The sequence below is a fragment of the Heterocephalus glaber genome, unplaced genomic scaffold (assembly GCF_053883595.1).
Source record: "Heterocephalus glaber isolate CG9 unplaced genomic scaffold, H.glaber_assembly_v1.0 deba00001472, whole genome shotgun sequence".
In the NCBI taxonomy this organism is placed as follows: Eukaryota; Metazoa; Chordata; class Mammalia; order Rodentia; family Bathyergidae; genus Heterocephalus; species Heterocephalus glaber.
This window is the reverse complement of record NW_028258315.1, coordinates 30,593,495-30,620,380: the sequence shown is the minus strand read 5'-3', so window position 1 is coordinate 30,620,380 and position 26,886 is coordinate 30,593,495. Positions and strand designations below refer to the sequence as shown.

At 36.0% G+C, this 26,886-nt stretch overlaps 1 protein-coding gene across 12 annotated transcripts in view; it reads left to right on the top strand.

Moving 5' to 3' along the window:
• Lyst (lysosomal trafficking regulator) overlaps window positions 1-26,886 on the top strand; it is a 286,606-nt gene that overhangs the window by 74,570 nt on the left and 185,150 nt on the right. For 3 of the 12 annotated variants that reach the window (XM_087181914.1, XM_087181913.1, XM_087181910.1), the window contains exon 2: window positions 23,636-23,704. Coding sequence is in view for 7 of the 12 variants with exons in the window: in XM_087181909.1 (XP_087038035.1) it covers window positions 25,216-25,229 (14 nt within the window). In the remaining 5 variants the exon portion in view is untranslated. Of the gene's footprint in view, window positions 1-11,861; window positions 11,916-23,635; window positions 23,705-23,759; window positions 25,230-26,886 lie in introns of those variants that run through there. The other 9 variants (XM_087181916.1, XM_087181915.1, XM_087181917.1 and 6 more) reach the window with 5 other exon arrangements.

Here is a 26,886-nt window from a genome sequence, read left to right as displayed (position 1 = left end):
AGAAATCAATCCAGCAGCTGCTAGATGATGCAAAGAAGAATAACCTAAGACTGATCGGAGTCAATGAAGAAACAAGAGAGCGTGCAGATGACATAAAAAAACTGTTCACAGAAGTGATGGCAGAAAACATCCCGAGCAGGGGAAAAGAATTTTCCATACAGATAAGTGGGGCATATAGGACTCCAAATAGCCTTGATCAAAAAAAATCTACACATAGGCATATAATTGTTAAGATTCCAGAAACCCAACAGAGGAACAAAGTTCTACAAACAGAGAAAAGAAACAAATCACATACAAATGAAAGCCCATCAGAATCACAGCAGACTTCTCAATGCAAACCCTCAAGGCAAGAAGAGCTTGGAGTGATGTATTTCAAGCCCTGAAAGAAAACAGCCTCCAATCCAGGTTGTTGTTCCCTGCAAAATTATCTTTCAAAATTGATGGAGAAATGAGATACTTTTATGACAAAGAGCACCTTGGGAACTTCATAAATACCAAACCAGCACTCCAAAAAATTTTAGACACTATCCTAGGAAAAGACAACGAGGATCACAGGAAGCCCAGTGAATGAATCCATCTGGTGTGACAAGAAATTAAATGCAAAGGGGGAGAATCCAACAAACAGAAAAGTCGTGACGATGATAAGTCAATATGTATCAGTTATAACCATCAATGTTAATGGTCTCAATTCACCAATCAAAAGAAATAGACTGGCAGAATGGGTCAAGAAGCAAGATCCAACAATATACTGCATATAAGAAACACGTTTAGTTAAAAAAGAAACTCATAGTCTGAAAGGTAGAGTGGAAAACAATACTCCATGTGACAGGAACCCGAAAAAAAAAAAAGCAGAAGTAGCTATCCTTTTTGCAGATCAAGTGGATTTCAAACAAAAATCTGAAACCCTCTGGTCCCAAGAATTTCAGATAAGGCAGGGTCAACTTGTTTGTACAAATCTATTGTGAACATGTGTTTTCATTCTTCTTAAGTAAAAACTTAAGAGCAGAACTGTTGGTTCTTAACAGTAATACAAGATATTTCTAAATTGTTTTCCAAAATGGTTTTATCATTTTACATTCACATTAGCAGTATTAGAAAGTTCTAACTGGTTCACACCTAAGGTGACATTTGTTCTTTTAAAACTTTTAACTTCATCTCCTTAATGAGTGTATAATATGATCTTGTTATTGTACTGATTAGTATTTTTCAGATTCTAGTGTTGCACACCTTTCCTTGTGCGGTACTGGCTATTTATCATGTTCTTGTGTCTACTTTTTAATTGGGTTGTCTATTAATGAGCTGTAAGAGATCTTTACATATTCTGGTCATAGGTTATATGTATTACAAATACGGTCTGTTTAAGGACTACTTTTCATTTTCTTAGCGATGTCATTTAAAGTTCTAAATTTTGATGGAATCTCATTTATCAATTTTTTTCTTTTATGCATCATGTTTTTTATATCCTAGGAAATTCTTGCCTATCCTAAATTCATAAACATTTTCCCTTATAATTTCTTCTTAAAGTTTTATAGTTTTAGTCTTTCATATTTAGGTTCATAGAGCCTTTCAGGTTATTTTTATGTATGGAAATAAAGGATTAAGGTTAATTTTTTACATACTGATACCAGGTGTTGTAGTACCATTTGCTGAAAACACTATCTTTTCCTTTGCTCTTGAATTGAGTTTATGTTCTATAAAATGTTAATGTTAAATAATCTTTCAAAACTCAGTGGACCATATATGTGTGGTTTTATTTCTAGTTTCTCTGTTTTATTCCAATGATCTATATGTCTTTTTTTTTTTTAAATTTTATTTTTGGTACTAGGGATCAAACTCGGGTCCTTGCGCTTGCGAGGCAGGCAGCGACACCACTGAGCTAAATTCCCGGCCCTATATGTCTTTTCTTATACCAACACTGCCTTGATTACTGTAGCTTTAGAAGAAGTCTTAAAATTAGGTACTAAAAAAAAAATTAGGTACTAAATGTCATCCAACACTTTTTTTTTCTTTTTCTTTTTACTTTTCTAGGTTCTTTGTATGTCTACATAACTTTCAAATTTCAGTATCCAATTCTTCATTTTTAGCAAGTACAAATAGACCTGAATTTTTATATATACCTTGTGTTTTCTAATCCTGCTAAATTCAAATACAAGTTCTAGGGGCTCCTAGAGATTTCTTAGTATTTTCTCTGTAGATGATCATTTCATCTACATATAAAGATTTTGCTTCTGCTGTGCCAATCCTATCCTAGTTGTGTCATTTTATTGCCAGACTATTTTGCTTTAGACCTATGTTTCAAAGTTTAATGGGCAGATGAAGAGTACGCCTATCTGTCCTTGTTCCCCACCTTAGGGAGAAAGCATTGTATCTTCTCATTCATATAAGATGTTTTTGCTGGAAGTATGGAGTACATGTCTTTGATCTGTTGAGAAGGTTCTGTTCTACTTCTAGCCTCCTGGTAGCTTTTACCATGAACAGCTGTAGAATTTAGTCCAATACTTTTTCTGCAACTACTGACAGGATCATATGGCTTTTTCTGTTAAAATGATGACTTTTGGGGGTGGATCTTCCAATGCTGAACCAACACTGCCATCCCTATAATAAAACCACTTTCTACATACTGCCAGATCTGACTTCTAATAGTTTGTTTTGTTAAACAAATTTCTATCTCTGTTCATACTTTTTTCTTCTATTATCTTTATCCAGTTTTAGTATTAGCACAATGATGATTTTCTAAAATGAGGGAAGAAGTGTTCCTTCTTTTTTTCTGCTTTAAATGTTTGATATAATTTATCAGTTAAAATGTATATGAGCCTGTTGTTGTCATATAGGTAGGTTTTCAAGTTAGGGATATACTTTCTTTAATAGGTGCTATTCAAATTCTGTATTTCCCCCAGAGTTATTTTCATTAATTTGTCTTCCAAGGTACTTCTTAGAAGTTGTCAAATTTATTTCAAAAAAGATTTTTGTGATATGCTTTCTATATCCTTTTAAATTCTGTAAAATCTGTGGTAATGTCTCCTAGATCTTGATATTGTAATTTTAAAAATGTATAATTGATATTGTGTAATAAGAAGAAAAGGTCTAAAGGAGTAGCGGAATTGGGAAGGGTAGGGGAAAGGAAAGAAGGGAAAAGAAAAAATATGAGAAAAGGAAAAAAATAGAAACAAAGTTTTCGCAAATAGGGAAGGGTGGAGGGGGTGAAGGGAAGGCAGGGGAATGGGGAAAAAATAAGAACCAAGATACATCATGTAAAGGTACAAGATCCCAATGATGAGTGTAACTGTATTTTATACCTAAAATGTACCAATACACTTAATGGGGAACCCCCCCAAAAAAAAACCCCAATGTCGGCCTTTTACAAAATAGTGAAAAAGAGGAAGGCAAAGTGTTTTAAGTCTAGTGTGTTGGGGATTAATCATTCCTATATATAATAAAACCCCCACAATATCGACTCTTGTGTGGGAGAAAAATAGTCATATAACAAAGTTTATAGTAAATGAAGGACTCAGAGGTCAGTAGATGACAGCTTTAAACATTGATACACCTTAAAACTGAGTACTAATGATTCACAAGTCACCTTGGGAAACCAGAGAATACTGACTTGCCTTCCTTACCTGGAGCCTGAGTGATATAGTGATTTATTAAGAAGAGAAGGTGAGGCGATCTTCCTGTGTGGAGGCGGGGATATAGGGAAGCTTCTTAGCAACAGAGCTAGGATTCCAAAAGGTAGGGAATATAAAATCCAGGGAGCAAGGAGGGGTTACATAGTTGTGTGTGAAAAATCAGAAAGGAGGGGTGGGAAGGAAGGACAATCTTGTAATTTATTGGCCAAACAGTTGCTAATTTGATGAAAAGTATGTCATTAATAGTTACTCTGGGAGAGCAGGCATAAACCAGTACTTTCTTAGGCAGATAGAGATGTTTGGTCACACCAGTGGTAGGTAGTCAGAGGAGCTACATTGGAAAAGGGTTGTAGAAGTTGAGAATGAATTAATTAATTAGCAATCTAGAGGGGCATGAATGGAGTGAATCAGCCTGAGATTATTTTCTCTAATCCCACAATATTGCCCTGAGATGTTCTGGGTACAGTGGACCCTTGACTTATGAACTCAATTTCTTCCCAAAGGCTGGTTATAACTCAGGTTGGTCAATTGAAGGCTTAGTCTCCCCTACACAGCCTTCAAAGTCTCTCTGCTGTATACAGGCAGATCTCAGTGTCCTTAGAAACACATTGACCCAGGATTTCTCAATTAACCCCACACAGGAAAGGATGTTGTAATGTTCCTTCTAGAACTCTTTAAGAGTTAAATCTGTATGTGAGACCATCTGGAATCACAAGTGGCCAGCATTCAGGTCGTAACTCAAGACCTTGTTCATAAGTTAAAACTAAAATTCTAGTTGTTACCCAAGTTGCTTGTATGTCAGGCTAGTCGTAACTCAGGGGTCCACTGTATATATTTTTAAAAATCATTATTTGTGCATGTTTATATTAAAGAATAGAGGTGTTTGGGGAAATTTGTACATGCATATAACATGCTCATTTTCAACTCCTTTCCCCCTGCTGCCTTTTCTCCCCCCTCCCTTTATTCCCTTCCCTATCTCAAAGAGTCTGTCTTCTAGTTTCCTTTTATTTCTTCTTTATTTTATCCATTCATTCATTCATTCATTCATTTATATTTTAAGTTTCTCATATAAGAGAAAGAATGCAGCATTTAACTTTCTGAGTCTGGCTTACTTCATTCAAGTTGATGGTCTCAAGCTCCCTCCCCCCATTTTCTTGCAGATGACATGATTTCATTCTTTGTGGCTGAATAGTATTCCTTTGTGTATATGTATATATCACATTTTCTATATCCATTTCATCTGTTGATAGGCACCTAGGCTGTTTCCAGAGATGGGCTATTGTGAATTATGTTTCTAAAAACATGGGTATGAATGTATCATTATAGTAGGATGTCTTTAATTCTTTAGGGACTATATTAAGGAGAGTTATGGTTAGATCAAATGGCATCTCTATTTTTAGATTTTTGAGGCTTCTCCATAGTTTCCCATAGTTGTTTTACTATTGTAGAATCCCAAGCATGCAATGATGGTTCAACATACATAAATCAAATATACCACATAAATGTAATTGAGGCTAAAAATCATATGATTAGCTCAATAGTGTAGAAAAAGCCTTCAACAAAATCGATCATCTCTTCATAATAAAAACCGTGATGAAAATAGGTATAGAAGGATCCTTCTTCAAACTGATGAAAGCTGTATATGATAAATCTACAGCCAACATCATACTTATTGGTGAAAAACTGAAAGCATTTCCTCTAAAATCAGAAATGAGACAGGGAAGATATCTAGAAATAAATAGCTGAGTTGAATGGAATTTCTATTTTTAGTTTTTTGAGAAATCTCTATATTGATTTCCATAGTGGTTGTACTAGTTTACATTCCCACCAACAATGTAGAAGGGTTCCTCTCCCCCAACCCTGCAGCCTTTCCAGCCTTTGCTGTTACTGTTTGATTTCTTAATGATAGCCATTCTTGCTGGAGTGAGATGTAATCTGTGTTATTTTAACTTTGCATTTCTCTAATGGCAAGAGATGTTGGATATTTTATTGCCCATTTGTACTTCTTTTGGGTCTTTTATTTGGGGGGGTCTAATTTTTTTGTGTGTTCTATATATATTCCAGATATTAGTCTTCTGTATGAGGCGTAGTTGGCAAATTTTTTTCCCATTCTGCACGTTGTCTCTTCAGTTTGTTGTTCAGTTTGTTTCCTTTGCTGTGAAGAAGCTTTTAATTTGATACAATCCCATTTATTGATTCTTGATGTTATTTCTTGTACAATTGAACTTCTGTTCAGAAATTCCTTGACTGTTCCTATATCCTCAAGAGTTTTACCTATTTTATTTCCAACAGATTCAGTGTTTCTGTTTTAATATTTAGGTTTTGATCCATTTTGATTTTATTTTAGTGCATGGTGAGAGATAAGAGACTAGATGCAATCTCTGCATGTACAGCCTTTTTCCTGGCACCATTTGTTAAAGAGGCTGTCTTTCCTCTAGCGAATGTTTTTGGCCCCCTTTTCAAAGAGCAGATGGCTGAATGTGCCTGGGGTTGTTTGTGCATCTTCTGTTCTGTTCCATTGATCCTCATGACTGTTTTTGTGTCAGTACCATGCTGTTTTTGTCACTGTAGCTTTGTACTATAACTTGAAATTACAGTTGTGATGCCTTGTGCTTTGTTCTTGTTGCCCAGGATTACTTTTGCTCTTCTGTTTCTTCTAGTTCCACATAAATTTTAGGGTTTTTTTTCTCGTTCTGTGAGGAATGCTGTTGTTATTTTGATTGGAATTGGATTAAATCTAGATATCATTTTGAAAATATGGCCGTTTTCACAATATTGGTTCTGTCTAGCCAGTAACATGATAGCTTTCCATTTTCTGATGTTCTCTTTTACCTCCTTTTTCAGAATATTACAGTTTCTGTTATAGGGGTCTTTCTCTTCCTTTGTTAGGTTAATTCCTAAGTATTTAATTTTTCCTGAAGCTATTGTAAATGGTATTATTTTCCTGATTTCTTTGTCAGTGAGTTCACTATTGGTGTACAGGAATGGTATTGATTTTTGTGTGTTGATTTAACGTCCTGCTACCTTGCTGAATTTGTTTATTAGTTCTAGGAGTCTTTGGTGAAATTTTTTTAATCCTACGTAAAGGATTAGGTAGTCAGCAAATAAGGGTAGTTTGACTTCTTCCTTCCTCAAACATTTAAAGCAGAAAAAGAGTATATGTATATACTCTTCTTTCTTTTGACCAATTGCTCTGGCTAAAATTTTGAGTACTGTGTTGAACAGGAGTGATGAGAATGGACGTCCTTGTCTTGTTCTTGATTTTAAAGAAAAAGCTTTCAGCCGGGGATTTAGCTCAGTGTTTCCGCCACCTGCCTCACAAGCGCAAGGTCCTGAGTTTGATCCCTGGTAGCAAAAAGAAAGAAAAAGCTTTCAGTTTTTCCCCATTTAGTGTAATGTTGGCAGTTTGTCATAAATGGTTTTTATGGGATTGAGGTAAGGTCCTTCTACATCTTTTCTTCAGAATTTTATCATGAATGGATGATGGATTTTGTCAAAGGCATTTTCTGTGTCAATTGAGATGATCATGTGTTTTTTATCTTTGCTTTTTTATGTGATATATTTCATTTATTGATTTGCATATGCTGAACCATTCTTGCATCTCTGGGATGAAGCCTCCTTGGTCACCTCATATGATCTTTTTAATGATTTGTTGCATTCTATTTGCCATTATCTTGAGGATTTTTACATCTATATTCATTAAAGAGATTGGCCTGTAGTTTTCTTTAATTTAATCTTTGTAGGGTTTGGAATCAAGGCAATAGTGACTTCCAGGAATGAGTTCAGCAGTACTCCTTTACTTTCAGTTTTATTGAAGAGCTTTTAGAGTATTGGCATTACATCTTCCTTGAAGTTTGTGCAGAATTCAATGGTGAATCCATTGGGTCCTGGGGGTTGCTTAGTTGGTAGATTTTTTATTGTCTTAATTTCATTGCTTGTTATTGGATTCTTCAAAGCTTTTATATCTTCGCCACCTGCTGCACAAGCGCAAGGACCCAAGTTCGATCCCCGGTACCAAAAAGACAAAACAAAGGTTTTATATCTTCTTGGCTCAGTTTTGGTAAATTATATGTCTCTAGGAATCTGTCCATTTCTTCTGAATGCTCCAATGTATTGGAGTACAGTTTTTCAAAGTAATTACTAATAATTTTCTGAATTTTGGCAGTGTTCATTGTGATTTCACCCTTGAATTACTAATTTCATTAATATGTACCTTTTCTCTTTTTGGTATGATTTTTTTTCCCATTAAGTTCATTGGTACATTTTAGGTATAAAATACAGTTACATTCATCATTGGGATCTTGTACCTTTACATGATGTATCTTGGTTCTTATTTGTTTCCCCTTCCCGTGCCCTCCCTTCACCCCCTCCACCCTTCCCTATTTGCAAAGACTTTTTTTCCATTTTTTTCCTTTTCTCATATTTTTTCTTTTCCCTTCTTTCCTTTCCCCTACCCCTCCCAATTCCCCTACTCCTTTAGACCTTTTCTTCCTATTACACAATATTTCTTCCTATATATTTCTTCCTATTACACAATATTTTCTTCCTATTACACAATATCTTTAACAACGAGATGCTGAGAAAACTGCATAGTCACTTGCAGAGAATTGGAAGTAGATTCTTGTCTCCTACTCTGTACTAAAATCAAATCAAAATGGATCAAAGATCTAAATGTTAAACTAAAAACTTTGAAATTGCTGGAAGATATTGTAGGGAAAACACTTGAAGCCATAGGCACAGGCCAAGATTCCTGAATAGAACTCCCGATACCATCTTCTTAAATAAGGATCTAGGGATTTGAAGAAAGTTCTGTACTCATCTGTAGATGAATTTTGGGAAGTCATTTGCTTGTAAGTGGGACTTGAAACCTTAGAAGTTGTTGAGATTATCAGAGGAGATCACAAAGAAAGAAAAGTGAGAAGTTAAGAATCCAGAGCCTCACCAGCATGAGGAGCTAGCAAAAGAATCCAGTCAAGAAGACTGAGGAGTAGTCAGAAGAGGAAAAATAAAATATACAAGTAGATGTGTTTGGGGTGTGTGTGTGTGTGTGTGTGTGTGTGTGTGTGTGTTCTCCTAAGTCAAGAAAGAAGAAAGGGTTAAAGAATGAATAATGAATAGTCTTATATGCTTCATATTCCTTGGGGAGATCAAATCAGATAAGTACTGCAACAAGTCTGTTGGAATGACAATTAGAAGGTTATTGTTGATGTTTGTCTGAGTAGTTTTGGTAGTGTGGGCAAAAGCCAGGCTGCAGTGTACTGAGAGGTGAGGTGAAGTGAGATTACTTTCTTTATGGACTATCCTTGAATAATCTTAAAAGAGGAGGTACCAACAAAATTACTCCCTCTGTCCCTCCTTTTCTTCCTTCTTTCCTTTTTTTAAAAAAATGTAGGCAGTCAAAGAAGCCAGTGGATATGAAAAGTTAAAAACTAAGAGAGACCTGAAAATAAAACTAGTAATGTCTACTCAGTAATTTTGTTGTCATCAAAAGGATGAAAACAAGTAGGAAATGCATTTTAAACCAAGTAAGACAGACTTTGTAAGAACTAAAATTTATGAACAAAAAGCTGGAATGGGTAACAAATGTTTATAATTCATAATTTGGATTGAATACTGGAAATTTTATATCTAGAGTATGGACTAACTTTAGGGTTCTTTTTTTTCTGCACTGTTTTGGGGAGTGGTCTAGCCATGTCCTACCTGCAAGAATGTTCAGATGTGGGCCGGGGATTTACCTCAGTGGTCTCACCTGCCTCAAGCTCGAGGTCCTGAGTTGGATCCCCAGTACCGAAAAAAAAAAAAAAAAGATTGTTCAGATGAATTTGCTATTTTCTAGGGGTTTATCCTTGTACATATTTCTTTTTAAAATTTAACTGTGCATTGGAAATATTTTTTGGTTAAGTATATTTAAATTTTTGTTGTAGCATTTGATTCTTTGTTGAATTCAGTGTTTAGTAATTTATGTTTATTTAGCACAAATTAAATTAAATCTATGTTTTTTAAGTACTATATCATGAACTTTTAAAGATCAATAATTTTTCTTTTTAAAATTTATCTCATCAAAATGTGATTTGCTATAATTCTTATTAGTTCTGTAATTCACTGTTCATTCCTTAGATATAAGAATAATAGTCATAATTGCATAAGTATTATTTGAACATCATAATTACTATGCTGAGTGTGGATGAATGTGAAGTTAAGACAGTGAAAATGATCTCTTTTATCGTAATAATGCGATCTGTTTGAACAGGCAACGAAATATACTTATCAATTCATAAAATACACTAATTGTTATTGCTTCTGGTCATTCATTAATTGAAGTGTAAAATTCAGTATTTCCTGGCCAGTGGCAAAAGATTTTTTTCCTGGTGTGACTTATAAGACAGCTGCTTTTATCCATCAGCTCACTCTTATCCTCCTTTTTATATTTACTTGTCTAGACTTTGTTGAACTTCAGTGTATTATGACTTAAGATTTGTTAAAGATTAAAATCCTTTGCTGTTTTCTGAATTTTGTCTTATCAATGATTTCAAGGACAGTGATGCTGAAAATTATTCTTGAAGTTTTTTCTATGTTAACCTTATTTAAACATTTTGGAGAATATTCCTAAAGTCATTCATTCTCCACTACTGAAATAAATTTATTTTCTCAGTATTTTGAAAAGATAGAATATCAGTAAGGTATTTTGACAAAACCTGGTTATGCACACCATAAGGAGACATTTAAAATATGTAATTGCAATCTTAAATAGATCCCGATGCCTACACTTTCCGAATGTTATACTCGCATAAAACAACCCAAAGATACATTTAGACTCGTCTAGGTTTTGTTTTAAAATGTGTCCATAAGAATTAATGGGAATCAGAAGAGTTAGGCACCTTGCTTGAGATCCTAAGGAGAGTTTGAGGCAAAACAGAAACCTGAAAATTTCTTGATTTTAGCCTAGTATTATTTTACCAGATAGGTTCTGAAGTGGTCCCCACAAAGGGGAGATGGGATGGGGAAAAAAATAACCAAGATACATCATGTATAGGTACAAGCACTCAATGATAAATGTAAATGTATTGTATACCTGAAATGTACCAATAAAAGAATTTAAGGAAAAAAAAAAACAAAGAAGAGATGGGGACCTCAACTTATCCCACAGCAACCCCCCCCCCAAATAGGTTTGCTGACTTTCATTACAGAAAAACATTTCATTTCACATCATTGAGAAGCATAGGCAGATTTCTTTTTTTTTGGTACCAGGATCGAACTCAGGTCCTTGCCCTTGTGCAGCAGGCGGCAAAACCACTGTGCTAAACCCCCGGCCCCATAGGCAGATTTATTAAGCAGAATCAAAGTAGTATACACTTAGAAAGGAGTGCAAGTGTTCAAAGGATGAGGTGCATTATGGTCTGGGGTTGAGGGTATTTATGTGCTCTTGGTGGAAATCTGTGAAATTTGTAAATCTGTAGAATTGGGAAAAAAATGAAGGCCTAATTTACGGGTGACAGGCAAGGGCCCAATTTACAGGTGTAATGTATATTTTTAAGAGTCTTAGAAATTTTGAATGAGTTGTCTGGAAGGGGGAAAAAGGATTGTAATGTTGCATAATTTTGATTATATCCTGAAGCTTTAGTTTTCTTTAAAAGTTCAATTTTAAAATTACAGTTATCCTGGTTTCTACCTATCTTTGTTTCTTCTACCTCAATACTACCAGCCTTTTGAACATTTTAATGCATTTTAACAAGGTAATCTCACTGAATGGAGTCAAAGGAGGTCTCCTAAAGAGGAGATAGGGACCTCAACTTAGTCCACTAAATAGGTTCTTGGCTTTTGTCACAGAATAATCAGGATGGGTCCGTGTGAGACTTAGGGATGTTTATTAAATTAGAAAGTAAGGAAGAGGGCTGGGGATTTAGCTCAGTGGTTTCACTGCCTGCTGCGCAAGCGCAAGGACCAGAGTTTGATCCCCGGTACCAAAATAAAAAGAAAGTAAGGAAGAATAGGAAAAGGACTACAGCTGGAGTAGCTGGACGGGGCACATTCTAATAAGGAGGTTTTGTGGTTTTCTCACAAAAGCACGAGGCCAGCTTTTATGGAACAGCTGAGGTGAGCCAGGGTCCAGTCAACCATTATCTCAGTTCTGGTGTCTTAGCTCTGGAGGAGTCCTACGGCTTCAGAGGGCAATTTGGGTCCCATGAAATGATTGTTTTTGCTTCATTTTATGTCATGGGGTAATTTCTTCTGCAGGGGTGTGATCCCATCATGAAGTGGTCTACAAGTCTGCTTATCCTGAAACCTGAGGTGGGTACAGATTTGTAGACTTCTAGGCATCACACCAGGGGTCTGGAAATGGGTGTTGTAAAAAATTGGAAATTGGGTGTCCCTGCACTCTCTGAAAAATTATTCTACTCTTGATGTCTTGAAGGGGGATGACACAGACTAGGTAGATTTAAGGCTAATAAACCTTTTCTATAATTGACTTCATCAGTTCAGTTTTTTCTTTATTTTAAAGGGAAAGCCAGCTGGGCATAGTGGTGCACACTTATAAGTGGGAGTCTGAGGAGTCTGAGGCAAGAGGATTGCAAGTTTGAGTCTGCGCAACTTAGACTGTTTCTCAGAATAAAAAGGCCTGGGGATGTAGCTCTGAGTACAATCCCCAGTAAAACACACACACACACACACACACACACACACACACACACACACACATACACACAAAAGGAATGATAATTGTATTCTGTACAAATTACAGAAGATATGCAGAAACTAGTGCTGTCTACCCTTGCAAGTTATTTTCCAAGCTTGTAAATGTCTGCATTCAGTATTTCTAAAACTTGTTTTATAGACTTTCATTACATGCAAAATAGATACGAAAAACTATTATAGATCATTATAGATCATTATAGAGTTGGTATATAAACTTTTTAATTATATTCATTTCACATTTAAAGACCCAAAGTGTTTAGTGTTTCTTTAGGAGGCATGAAAGGCTAGCATACTTATAATTGAGAACTTTCAAACTATATTCTCTGAATTATAATCTTTGACATGATATGAGTAAAAATTTATCACTGAAGATTTTTAATACAAAAAATTTGTAAGGTTTTTAGGTGTATGTGAGTACCTGAGTACCTTCAAAGCTTGTTGAATACAGAAAGACTTCTGTAAATGTGTCTATTCAGTTAGTATTAAATAAATATTTTTTGTACTATGAGGGTTTGAACCCAGGGCTGCACACATTCTGAGGAAGTAGTCTACCACTGAGCTATATCTTCAGCCCTTTTTATTTTTTTATTTTGAGACAGTTTTACTAAATTGCCCAGGCTGGCCTTGAACTTGCCATCCTCCTGCCTCCACCTCCCAGAGTGCTGGGATTAGTGGCATGTGCCACTGCTTTTGGTTCCTTCCTACGGAGTGTATAATCTAATTTGGAAAGAAACAATACAGTGTGATGGATGCTAAGATAGAAACATGTAGAAAAGTAATTAATTGGGAATTAATGGGAATTTCTGTAGCAAAAACAACATAAAAAAATTAATGAAATAGCGTTGAAAAAGTATCTTTCTCAAGTAGTGTAGTAGAAAGTGTTAGGAGATGTTTTGGGAGATTGGAAAGACTAATTGGAGTGTCATTTATGATTCCAGGACTCAGAGGGACAATTTTAACAGTTGTAGGATTTGGATTGGATGGAAACCAGACCAGGATGTCAAATTAGCAGGTTGTTGGTATAGACAAAGAAGAGAGGAGATGAGAGCCTAGGAATGTTTCAGCAGGAGGGTAGAGGAGAAGGACCAGATTCAAGGTGGTGATATTAATAGCTAATGATTATTGATCTTTCTCCAATCTGCCAGTCACTGTATGCATTCTATATGAGCTCTTGCATTTATTTTTAATATTCACAACAACTGTAGGTACTCTTATGATCTTAGTTGTAGAGATTAAAAAAAAAAAACAACTGTGGCTTTAGAAAGAGGAAGTATGCAAGTTTGTAGAGCTGGTGAATAGATGAAGCAGCAAGATTTCAAGAGCAAGAATATGTCTAGACCCCAGATGAAGCACTATTTCAGTTTCTCTCTGGGAAGAGACCATAAACTGAAATAGGAATGCGGAAGGAAGAATTGGTTTGTTGGAGGGAGGGGTCAGTATGTACAAACTACTGAGAGATTGCCTGAGTCTGAATCCTGGCACTGATAGTAGCTCTGGGACCTTCGGGAATTGCCAACCTTACTGTGTTTCGGTTTCCTTAATGTGGAACAAATACTAATGGCACATATTAGGTTGTTTTGAACATTAAGCAAGCCATGTCTGTAAAGTACATCTAGTAGCTTTAGATGTGTGGTAGTCAATCAAAATAGGTGTTAGCAAGATCTCATAATCATCCTGTAGAAATCCACATATTTGTTTTGAGGATAGTTTATATAAAACTTCTAGCATATCCATTCCAGCAATGATGTAAAACAAAAGATGTAAAGAAGAGATGAATTACTTGGATGGGCCTTAATAATTTTTTTAGTACAGGTTCACTAAAACCAAAGTCTCAAAATTTCCATCTTTTTGTGGTACGGAGGTTCAAACACAACTTCTTGAGATAACTGGCTGTCTAATTTGTTTGATTGAGGGAAAATTAACTACTTGTTGAAGGGTTTAGGTTTGGTACATTTTGGTGTGTCTTCCTCTGAATGTTAAAATTCTGCCTTGCTATCCTGTTCCTGTGTTATCTTTATTTCTTGGCCAACTTTGTCATATAGGAACCGGAGTGGGCTCTCTTCCCTGGGCCAGCCACAAATTTCAAGGAGCTGGAATGGAGAGTGGACTTTGTGGGCTTGGAGAGAGGAGGAGGGAAACAGGCAGTATTGTTTGTTGACCCCCTGAAATATAAAAACAAAAGTAGATACACTTTTTGGCTCACTGCTTTCTTAGATTTCCATCCCCTCCCAAAACACTTCTCTTAATACGTTTTTTTAAAAATGTTCTTTATTTGAACAGCCCACACAGTTCTACATAATTGCAAACATTTCATTAAATATGTTTTATGTTTTGACTTCTAAGTGCATAACACAGAATAAATGTAGGATCAATACAATCATTTATTTCCATGTATTGTACACTGCTTAACAATCATTATGGTTCTGTGTTTTTAACATGGAACATCTAAGTCAGAGCCAACTTTTACACCTGTGATGCTAAAATTCTAGTTAGAGCTGAAGGTGTTACTTTTTGTTAAAATGTAAATACTGTACTTCTTTCTAGGAGGAGCAGCATTTCCCCCCTCCAGGTCATTTACTTCTTGGTTAAATGAAAAATGTGGAAACATGGGAAAAGATAACATGAAGCTATAAAACAAGAAGTGAGAAATTAATTGGCAGGAAGTTTGTTGTGCTTAAGGGGTGAAAACAGCATTATTCTTAAGGCTTTAGAAAGAGAAAGTACCCAAGTTCATAGGGCTAATGAGTAATGTGAACCAGCAAGATGTCAAAAAGGAGAACTGTGTAGACCCCACAAGAAGCCCTGTTCTGGTTTCTTACTAGGAAGAGGCGGTAACTGAAACAGGAATGAGAAAGGAAGAGTTGATTTGTGAGAGGGAGTAGTCAGTGTATACAAACTGCTGAGGGGTTGCCTAGACCTAATTACTGACAAGATCTAACAGGTAGCATTCTGAAAGAGTTTGGCTTTGAGAGATCCCCTTAAACTTTATGCAGTATCAAGAAAAACACTGGGTAATTTTGGGAAATTTTAAAAAAATTTTTTAACCAAACATCTGCCTTAATGTTTTTATCTGTAAAATCCTAAGGGAGGTTAATGTAACAAACTGCGGAGGGATAAGTCCCCCAGAGCAGGCTAGCGAAAGCAAAGAAGTACAGACTTTATTCACCCTGGGCAGAGGTGAACTGACGGCAAGCAAGAGGCCACCAGCCCTGAACAAAGAAAAGGCAGAAAGCTTTATAGGGCATTGGAAGAGAATTCTGGAACGTCTATCACATATAGGGATCAGAGCAAATATTTGTGGTTGGGGTCCATGCAGCGATTGAGGCAGATGTATGGATATTTTCAGGTGACTTGGCAAAAAAAAGGTGCTGTACTTTGTAGTTGTTATCTCTATATTGGGAACATCCCATCCTGTGTTTGTGTTCTGTCTGCTCTGAGATATTTGGCTTTTGTCAGACAGAGACAGCACCTGCATTGGCTGCCTGTTTTGTTGTGTTATTTCTTTGTATCCTGTCAAACTGTAGCTTGGAGTTAAAGAGCATATTCATTAACCATTTCACTACCAGGTCAAGCCCGACAGTTAACATGGTCATTAATCTATAGGTCATGCAGTTCTCTGAATATTGATTATAGAATAGATTCTCATTCTAAAATAATTAAATGAAAACTGTAAAAGTTTTTTTTTTTCTGCCAGTCAGTTTATTACCTCATTGTCAGTTGAAAATGTAGGAGTATGGCAGTTACTTCTTACAAATGATTGTGTTCCAAATGTTCATTTCTAAGATGGTTATTTAGAATGCAAAAGATTTGCCCTTACAGACAGTGCCATGTATACATGAGATGTTCCAATCTGTAGAATTTGTCTTCTTTGGGGCATTTAGAGTACAATATGGATGAATGTGGCATTGAGAGAGAACCCTTGGGAAGGGTTTAGAGAGATGCTGAGATTACCTCATCAAGCTTACCTGGGCTGCTGTTTGACTTAGTTAGTATATTTATTATCCAATTTTATAAATTTTTTAAATTGTGAGTTTATCATCAATATGTATTGAGCTCTGCAGAGGTGGAATTTAGTAAAGTCCGTATAAATTGATCTATATTTTCAAGAAAGCTTCAATTGTGGCTTTTTCTGAATCCATAAGTCATGGAAAAATACAAATACTCCCTTGTTTTTATTTTTGTTGCTGCCTTGGAAAGCGCATCTTAAAGTAGAAATTAGTGGTTTTTTTGTTTTTAAATTTTGTTTTTTAAAATTAATTTTATTGGTACATTTTAGGTATACAATATAATGACATTCATCATTGGAAATTTGCACCTTTATATAATCTCTCTTGGTTCTTATTTTTTCCCCATTCCCCTGCCCTCCCTTCAACCCCTCCATCCCTCCCTATTTACAAAGACTTTGTTTCCATTTTTTCATATTAATTCCATCCCCCCCCCCCCCCCCCGCACTGTCCTGAGGGAAGACTGCAGTGGTCTTTTCTTCCTCCAGATGGCACACTTGGCCATAACATACTCGGCTAGTGCTGAGCGATTAAATATAACAACAGTGTTTACTGATGTTGTATAGTCTTCTGGGATCTATGCAGCTCCTCTAGAGGAGGAAGCCAAACTACATACTGCTCTGTGTGTCTGGCTAGATTCCCCATCTGCTGCCTTTAGGTCTTTGGTTTTCAGCACTGCCGGATGCTGCTGTATGGATAATCAGCTGTTCATAACAGATTCAGAAACTACTGAAGATAGCTTGAAAACAGATTAATATATGTGTATTAAAATAGTTAATAAATATTGATTGAATTAATGAATTTGTGGAAAGGGGAAATATAGCACAATGGACCCCTTTTTGTTGACATGGGCTACTTGAGAAGGAAGCTCAGTGATCTATGGGCTATTCTGGCCCTCTTATTGAGCTTGAGACTTTTAAGCTCAACTTCTAAGCTCATTGCAATGGTAAATACAATGTCCTTGGTAGTGCTGACCAGAACACAGAAGGGACAAGCATTAAAAATGCTGTTACATAGGAGCGGCCCTAAGGTTAAGAGTGTATGTGGGTCATGACTTATTTTGGGGAGCAAGTATAGTAGTTCTATGTATCAAGAAGGTAAATGTGTGAAAATCCACAATACTTAGTGTGTAACGTAATTCTGTCATCTTGTAGGTGGATAGTACATTTTAATACTCACAGAACTAGAACAGAGCTAAAGTATCAGTCAGCTGCCCCAATGTCTGCAGGAAGTTTCACTCAGTAAAGCAGAGCCATTGTTGACTTACTTCATTGACTATTTCATTTTCAGAAGGTAAAGGAAGTAATCAAAGGATCTGATACTCTATGCCTAATTTTGACCTATTGTGAGGACTTAATCAGACAAGGGAACATAATGGGAATCCTGAGAGAAAGGCCATGTCATTCGTTCAGTAAATGAGTTGAATTGAATGCCTTCTGTGTGGCCAGTAGTATTCTAGATGCCAGGGAACTAACACTAAATACAACAGATACAGCTCCTATCATTAAGAAGTTTTCATTTTCTAAAGTTCAAAGGAAAGTAGGTAAGATTCATCGATACAGTCTCTAGAAGTGAAAGTGGCTGGAAGACAACCATCAAATCTTTACTGAATAATTGGAAAAAATTTGTGAAGAAAAGGGAGAAGTAAAATGGTCACGTGAACTGCTATTAAAATAGCATGTGTAGAAAGAGAAAAGAAGGATGTAAAACATATATATATATATTCAAAATATTATTTAAAAAGGAACACAATCCTAGCAGAATAATGAGCTGAGATTTAGAAAAAAGGCTATGCTGACTTTCTACCTTTTATATGTAGGGAATGAAAATGACAAATAGTATATTCTTATTAACAAATTGGCCTTATAGATACAGAGAATGAATGAAACTGTCAGATTCTGTTTTCTGTCTTCTCTGATATGAAGAATAATCTATATATAGACAAATATAGCGAGAAGTAGGAGAAATAATAGGAAAAAATTGAAGCCCAAGACTGGGGAGGAGATTGGATCAGAACCTTTGGTTGGTCTGAACAAATTCATATCTCAGGGTCAGATTTGAGAAGATTTGTTAGTATCTTTGCTGGACTGTAATCTTTGAGTAATTATGGCAAATGTGAAAACTTGTAGACAGTGGAGGTATAAAGTTCCAACATTAAAAAGGATGTAGAGGCCATAGATTTTAGTAAATTGATGTAATCTCCACAAAAGACTCTAGAGATCACTTTAAAAGATTTACAGATATTTGCAGAATAAAACGATGAACAGGAAATGTTATGCAGATTCTCTTAAGAATTCATTCTAGATAACTCAGTTCCTACTTTTGACAGGATTGCTACACATGTGTGTTAGCAGAATGCCTCAGCTATAGTACATGTCTAGATTTCCCTGGTGTATTTGGCAGTCATTCTATCACTATCTTTTGGGACACAAAGGAGAATTGGATTATAGTATGGCTACTGTTATTAAACACCACAACTCAGTCTTACCTTAAACTCATTGGGACCTTAGTGGGAAATCTCTTAGAGGCTGTTGTTTTTTACCCTGCTACACTGAGTACTTTAACACTTCCTCCTCACTTCTCACTCTCAGCTAGTAACCTTGTTTTTTATTTCACCAAGAAAATAGAAGCACTGAAAAAGGACTTTTTGGTTTTCTATTGCCAAATAGTGTAATCTTCCTACATCTGTACTCATGTATTCTGACATCCTTTTAATCCTATTAGAGACCTGTCACTGTTTTTCCACTTATACATTGGATTCTCTTTATTTTGCCTTTATTGTTTTGTTTTGTTTTGTTTTTTGGGTACCAGGGATCGAACTCGGGTCCTTGCTCTTGTGAGGCAAGCAGCAGAACCACTGAGCTAAATCCCTGGCCCCTGCCTTTATTGTTTATAGAAATCTCTCTCTCTCTTTCTCTCTCTTTCTTTCTCTCTGTGTGTGTATGCTACTAGAAATTGAACCCAGAGCCATAGCCCTGAGCTGCTTTCCCATTCCTTATTTTTCATTTTGAAACAGGGTCTCACTGTGTTCCTAAGTTGTTCAGACCGGACTCAAACTTGTGATCTTCCTACCTCAGCCTCTCAGAAGAAGTGGGATTGTAGGTGTGTGCCACCATACAAATATCTCTTTTCATTCTAGTTTTTTTTAATAAACTTTTTTTTTTCTGTTGGAGCAACAGGCTATATCAGCTTACAAACATGCTCCAATGTCAGGCTTTTTTTTTTGGTACCGGGAATCGAACTTGGGACCTTGTGCTTGCGAGACAGGTGCTGGAACCACTGAGCTAAATCCCTGGCCCTCCAATGTCAGTCTTTTAAAAAAAATTTCGTATCCCAAGCCCCTCAAGTGATTCCCCATTTCCTTGTATACTTTATGTCAGAACTTCCCAAAAGAGCTGTCTAAACTGCTTGCTTTCATTTTTTCATTACTCTTTCCTAATCCCCTAAGCATTCTTAGCAAGGTTGTCAGGTACTTCCATATAGCTAAACCCAATGGTCAATTCTCAGTCTTCCTCTCCTCAGTCACTTAGGAATATTTTGTATGATTGTTCACTTTTTTCTGTCTCACATTTTCTGCATTTGGTCCTGGAGATACCATTCTGATTTTTCTCCCACATCACTTGCTATTTTTTTCTTTTCCTCCTGTGCTGGATGCTCCTCTCCCAGCTTCAGTCAGGCTTAGACCAGGCAGGGCTTGGTCCTAGACCAATACTCATTCTCTAAGTTCCAACCATTCATTGTGGCCACATTGGCCACATGTAGCTTTTGTCAGCTGTGTTAGATAGCAGGGATTACATAACAGTCCCATGATCTCAGCAAGTTCTTTTGGATAGCACTGCTCTGGGTTATTTCATCCCCGCTAGTCTCCTGGCTTTAGAAATATACCTGCATGCTGAGGATTCCCCAGTTAGTTCACCAGTTCCAGCCTCCCTGCTTGAACACCAGTTTTGTATCTCTGGCTGCCTTTTTGACATCCTTTACTTGGTTTCTAATAGTCCTGGAAATGTAATATAGCTGAAATGGAACTCTATTTTCCTTCTCACCTTGCACTTCTGTCATCTTACCTACCAGTAAGCAGTACTATTCTAGTTTTTTATTTTTCGGGACCTTGCACTTGCGAGGTAGGCAGCGGCACCACTGAGCTAAATCACTGGTCCAGCAGTTTCTCATAGGCTGGAAAACCTAGTAGTCTTTTTTTTAGGGGGTGCATTCTGAGGAAGAAATATTTCTAGGGAAGCATTTCTGTTTCCTCTTTTCACATAGTACTCCAGTTCCTGAGAAGTAGGACTGAATGACTTTTCTCATTCTGTCTGTGTAGTCACTCTTGACTTATCTCTCGCATTTAATATCCAATACATTAGGCAGACATCATCTCAGTACCTTGAAGTACACATTTTTCAGATGCCCACTTGACCCAATTTAAAAAATTCTGTTCAAGCCTTTGCTCAAAGTTTACCTCTTCAGACCTTCTAAAATAGCATTACTATTTTAGTATATGTGCCGCCGAAGCAAGCACTAAAATAGCATTACTATTCACTCTGTACACTTACACTGCTTTACTTTTTTCATAGCACTTAGCACTGCCTGGCATGATATATATTTTTATCTTTCTCTACCCCACTAGAATCCATGAAGGTGGGGATTTTAATTTTGCTCTATACTCAGTGCCTGAAATAATAGCTGGCATATAGTAAATACTCACTGAACATTTGTTGAATTACATTAACACATTGATGAAATTTCTAATGCTGTAAAACTAAAAGTTGATGCTAATACATTAAATCAGGGTTTTTATTGTTTTGGTTTTTGCTGTTATTGTTAATTAGTTTGTTCTTATTTTACATTTTACCAGTCACTGTATGAGAAAAAGTTATTTTTCTGAGAACATGATTTATATTTTTATAGGCATTTTTTATACTTTTCATTTTGGGTAAATGTTAGAAATATAAATGTTCTAGGACTATTGCTGGGGCAAGTTTTATTGTAACAGTTGTATTAGAAATGGAAAATTATAGTAATGTTGAATTTAAATTTTGGCATCATAACAGTAAAAAGGCAAAAAATAGTAAGATAGGATCCTTGGCCTTAAGGAGCTTGTGACCTCATGGGTAAGATAGTTACATAGACAAGTAACTAACTACAGGGTGTCAGTATAGTTTGGAAACAGACAAAAATATGTATAATTCCCTAATGACATTTTAAATCTATTAAAATATATTTACAGTTCTAGACTTTATGAATACCTAGTGTAATATTGAGTGATAAAAATTAGATTATAGTTGTGTATAAAGAGAGGTGGGACAATCAAGAAGGGCACAGCTGACTCCTGGCATTAGAATTGTTTGTGGGTAAAATGAAATTTCATGGATATCCAAGCTGGGCTTGCAAACACAGACATGGAGAAGCCATGCCAATTTAAGAATATTATAGAAATCCATCAATTTGGCCTAGAAAATGTCTCTCAATAAAATAGCAAAACAGTTTTAGTTGGCTGCCAGCTTTCAATTCAGTAGCCACACTGAATTATCTGGAATCATTTAAGCATTGTAAGCTAGGTGGCTTTACCTTGTAGTAGTCCAAAGATAGAGGATGTTATATCAGAACAATTAATAGAATACTATTTTTAGACTCATAATTTGACTAATAATTTCCTCTTCCATTATTTTATTTATTTTTAAAGTTAATTTTATTGGTTCATTTTAGATATACATAATGACCACATTCATCATTTGTACCTGTGCATAATATATCTTGATTCTTCTTTTTTCGCTAACTCCCTCCCCTCCCTCAACCCTTCTTCCCCTCTTTATTTACAAAGAATTTGTTTCCGTTTTTTCCTTCTCTTTGTACATAATTTTAGAGTTAAGAATATATGCATGGTTTTGATTAGCCTGGGAGGCAGCAGAAACAGGCATGAAAGGTATCCCACAGCTGTTCCTGTGTGGTTGAGTGGTTGGTGCACTAACCACTGGTGCTGGTCCATGGAGTGAGCAAGGGAGACTGAAAGCTAGCCTGTGCTTTAGCAATGGTGTATCCTGATGTGGGCTGCACCCACTAGAAATAGGTATTTTCCTAATTTACATAAAACTGTGTGTCTATTGTAGCTCTGTCCCATTTCCTGCCTGCTTTATCCTGAAATACCTAATACGTGGTTTAGGAATTGTTTGCCTAGCTGAAAGGAGCTTGGTAGTTCTTCAGATTTGAGCATTTTAAAAAATGGTCACTGTTTTCAAAAAACTTATGATTCAAAATAAACCTACATAACTATAATAAGGAAATATTTTTTATGTTTCTTTCTGGTAAAAACTACAGAGAAGAGAAAACAGCTAACTAAAGAGAAGCATCTTGTTGCTGTTCCAGAAGCAGAAACTTTCTGTTAGTATTCTAGAAATAGTTTTCATTGTATTGTACCCAAAAGTTGAATTCATTAGAGAATTCAAGGATATGAAATTTTGTGTTAATCATTGTTTGGTTTTAGTATTTTGAGTTCTCATATATCATCAAATAACTTTCACCTCATGCCATAGTCACTTTCCTTGTTGTTGCGACACAATACCCAAGACCCAAAGTTTGAAGGAGGAGAGGTTTATTTTAACTCACATTTTAGTCCATAGTTGGCTAGATCCAAGGCAGAATGGCATGGCAGAGGTGCATGCCAGAGAAGAGCTGAAGAGAGCTGCTCACAGCACGGTGGTGGGGAAGCAGAAAGAACAAAGGTAAAGCTAGGAAGGGAGATAAACCCTTCCAGGCCATGCTCTCAGTGACCTGCCTGTTCAAATTGGGCGCCACCTCCTAATAGCAAGCCAGCTGTAAGCTTCCATATTCCAATTAGCTTCCAAAAGCCTGCCTATGAGTACCTGAGGCTCTTGGGGGATATCTGTATGTAAACCTTAACACCCCAATGGGAGAAGAATAATTTGGCTATCCATAGGAACTTGGACATGAACACCTTTTTTCTTGGTGTATTTAGGTGATATTCAACCACCTCCTAGAATCCAGTGTTAAGAAGACTGACAGCAGTATGATTATCTTTGTAGTTAAGTTGTGACTCATCTGGAGCATGTAAGTTAGGAGTTGGGAGAGGAAGGGTAGAGAGCTATGATTAGGTTGATAGCACTGTGTGCAGGACACTCTCTTAACTCATTTCTTGAAGCTATGCATTTTTGTAGTGTGCTCTTGAGATTACAAAAAAAAAAAATTGGTAGTGGTTTCATGCATCACATAAAAAGACTGGTCACTGATTTTTATGTCAGAACTTTATTAAAATTATTTAATAGGTTTCCCACTAATATGTTTCTTTTTTTTTAATAGGTGAAGCTTTATTCTACTTTATGAACCCAAATTATAAAGACTAAATGTTACAAAAGTGTTGAAAGACTGGTAAGTATCCAATGTAATAAATATTAGCAGCCAGAACACTTGATCCTTGAAACTATATAGTTAATGGCATTAATTGAACCCTGCAATAAAAACAGCTGAACTTCCCCTTGGTAGAGATGAACATACAGATTTTTGTTTTGGTACTGGGGATCAAACTCAGGACCTTGTGCTTGTGAGGCAGGCATGGCACCACTGAGCTACATCCCTGGCCCAAGATTGTGATTTATTCAGACTATAACATATTGCAGGACAGTTTAAAGAAATGAATATAATCCTGACAGGGAAAAGCAAAGTTATAACTACATAAAATATGCTTTTTATATAATTTTTAAATAGTTAAAACAGTATTAAATATATTTAGAACTATAAACATGTTAAAAAATATAAGGGTGTGTCGTACAATGCTTAACAACAAGGGTAGAAGTGTGGGTGCAGATTTCCTGTAACTGTAAGATTTGATTTCTTTACGCTTGCATGAACACATATGTGTGCACACACAAAGTGACCTGAACATACTGTAATAATACTTTCCAGATATGGGTGCTAGCTATAACCTCATGCTGTATATTTTTTGTACTTTCCTGAGTATATGGAATATTAGAAAAAAAAATTTTTTTGGTACCAGGGATCTAACTTGGGACCTTGCGCTTGCGAGGCAGGCAGCGGAACCACTGAGCTAAATTCCTGGCCCTGGAATATTAGAAAATTTTAAAGAAAATACAATGCTTATCTTTTCATTTGGGGTTTATTATGGTTGAAAGGAATTTGATTAAATCCAGTATTCCTTTTAGGAAGAAGTGAACATTTAATGTGCAAAGCAGAAGTGCACCCTACCACCCCTACTAGTATTGTTAGTGCTAACTTAGGTAGTCAGACAGAATGGGAATTTTTTATGAATATTGCACAGGAGAATTCAGAATTTTTATAAACTGTAGATAATAGGGACTTATTGTACAATATGGTGTCTGTAAATGATATATTCTGAAAAAATATAGAAAGAATGAATGTTAAGTGTTGTGACCATAACTTAACTGTGTGAAGTAGTGCATTTATTTATTTACTTATTTATTTTTTGGTACTGGGAATCGAACTCGGAACCTTGCGCTTGCAAGGCAGGCGGTGGCACCACTGAGCTAAATCCCCGGCCCGTAGTGCATTTATTAATTGGCTAGTTTTCACCATAACACAATATACAGAGTCTGTCAAAAAAATGAATACACACTTCAGCAGTTCACCATACTAATAAATGTCTGGAAGCTAATGGCCACCACTTTGAGTACCTCTTGTAATTGCAGAGGCCACAGGTAACTTGTATTAATCTCATGATGTCTCAATAAATTTACTATTAAAATATTTATATACATTTTCCTTTTTCTGATGCATACTTTTTGACAGACTATATACTTCGAAACATCATGTTGTATGTGATACATAATTATTTTTTAATTTAAAAAGTTAAAAAATGAAGAAAAGAATAAGAGCTCATGTGAAAAGTTTTTCAAGATGTCTAAATGAAACAAAGCAGGTAATAGTCCATGTGTGTGTTTATTCATCTTCCTTTTCTTATAAAGTTACTAATTCCATCATGGGAATCCTTTGCTCCTGACCGCATCTAACCCTGATTACCTCCCAAAGACCCCACCTTCAAATACAGTTAACATATGAATTGGGTATTAAGTTTCAAATACATAAATGTTGGGAGACATGCCAAACCATAACAATTTCAATTATATTAATTTCTAGAATGTAGGCCTAATTATCACCATACTTTTAAAGCTTTTTACATTTTAATATTTTAAAAGTGGCAGTGTATTTTGCAGTAGATAGTGTCTTATAAGCACTGTCAGAAGCTGCTCCCGAATGAACTTGGTAATAACCATTCAGCTGAGTTCTGTGTGTTTATTGGTACCATACCTATTGAGTTTTAAGTGTTTTTCTTGTTGCTTTCTGAAACACTGAGGCTCAAGAAAGTACCAACATTAAAATTTACAGAATAGTGTGAGCTACTTTGGAAGAAAATCCTAGTAATGGTAGTGCAGTGCTTAAGAAATGCTGCATCATAAATGGTCCTGATAGCCCAAAGAGTGAGAAAGCATTGCATCATAGTTTCAGTGGCAATGTTTTTTTTTTCAGTGATGCACTTAGTAATTCTGTATCCTAAAATCAATGACAGATTAGGTAATATGTGTTAATAAAGTTAGATAAATATAGACTAAATATAAACTAGGTTGATTCATTGAATAATTTTACTTTACGGAAGTTTATAGGGAACCAACATTATATGTGTGTGTGTGTGTGTGTGTGTGTTTCCTGTACTGTCCTGATCGAACTCAGGACCTTACATTTGCCAGGCAGGTGTGGTGCTATTGAGCTACATCCCCAGCCCCAACATTATATATAATAGAGATTATTGCTGAATTTTTATTTTTATTTTTTTTTGGTACTGGGGATCTAACTTGGATCCTTGTGCTTGCAGGGCAGGTGGTGGAACCACTGAGCTAAATCCGTGGCCCCTAATGCTGAATTTTGAAATGAGTCATGTGCATTTTTTATACTTTTCTTTTTGCTAATATTAAATGATATCAAAATAATATTTGTGAAATGTATGTCTAGAAGATATATATATGTAGGACAGTGGTGGCAAACCTATGGCACACATGTTAATGTATGAGCTGTTTTTTCTAAACTAAAACCTCAGTATTCAGGTTTAATTACAGTGTTGGCACTTTGTGGGTTTTGGGTTGCAGCTTGGGCACTTGTCTCTAAAAGGTTCACCATCACTGATCTAGGATATATATCCTATATATATTGCTCTTGGGGGATATCTGCATATAAACCATAACCTATACAATGGCATCTCACCACTGAATTTGATTTGGTTCATCCAATTCAGTTTGTGACCAGAATTGTGAAAGAATTAAGTTTGTGAACAGAGGTACCGCTATATATATCCTAGGTATAGAATTCAAGAAGGAATCCAGGAGTTATGCTATTAGGCCCTAGAATGAGAAGGAATCAAGGTAGTAGAGGGATTTCTCTGGCCTCTTGCTTTCATGTTTAATCTACTTCTCTTTGCATCTTGTTGGTCTCTTTCTACCCAGTTGGCTTCTTCTGAGCCTCACTTATGTCATAATGACCACCACAGGCCCATTTTCTATGTGAACTTTTATCATTTAACTATG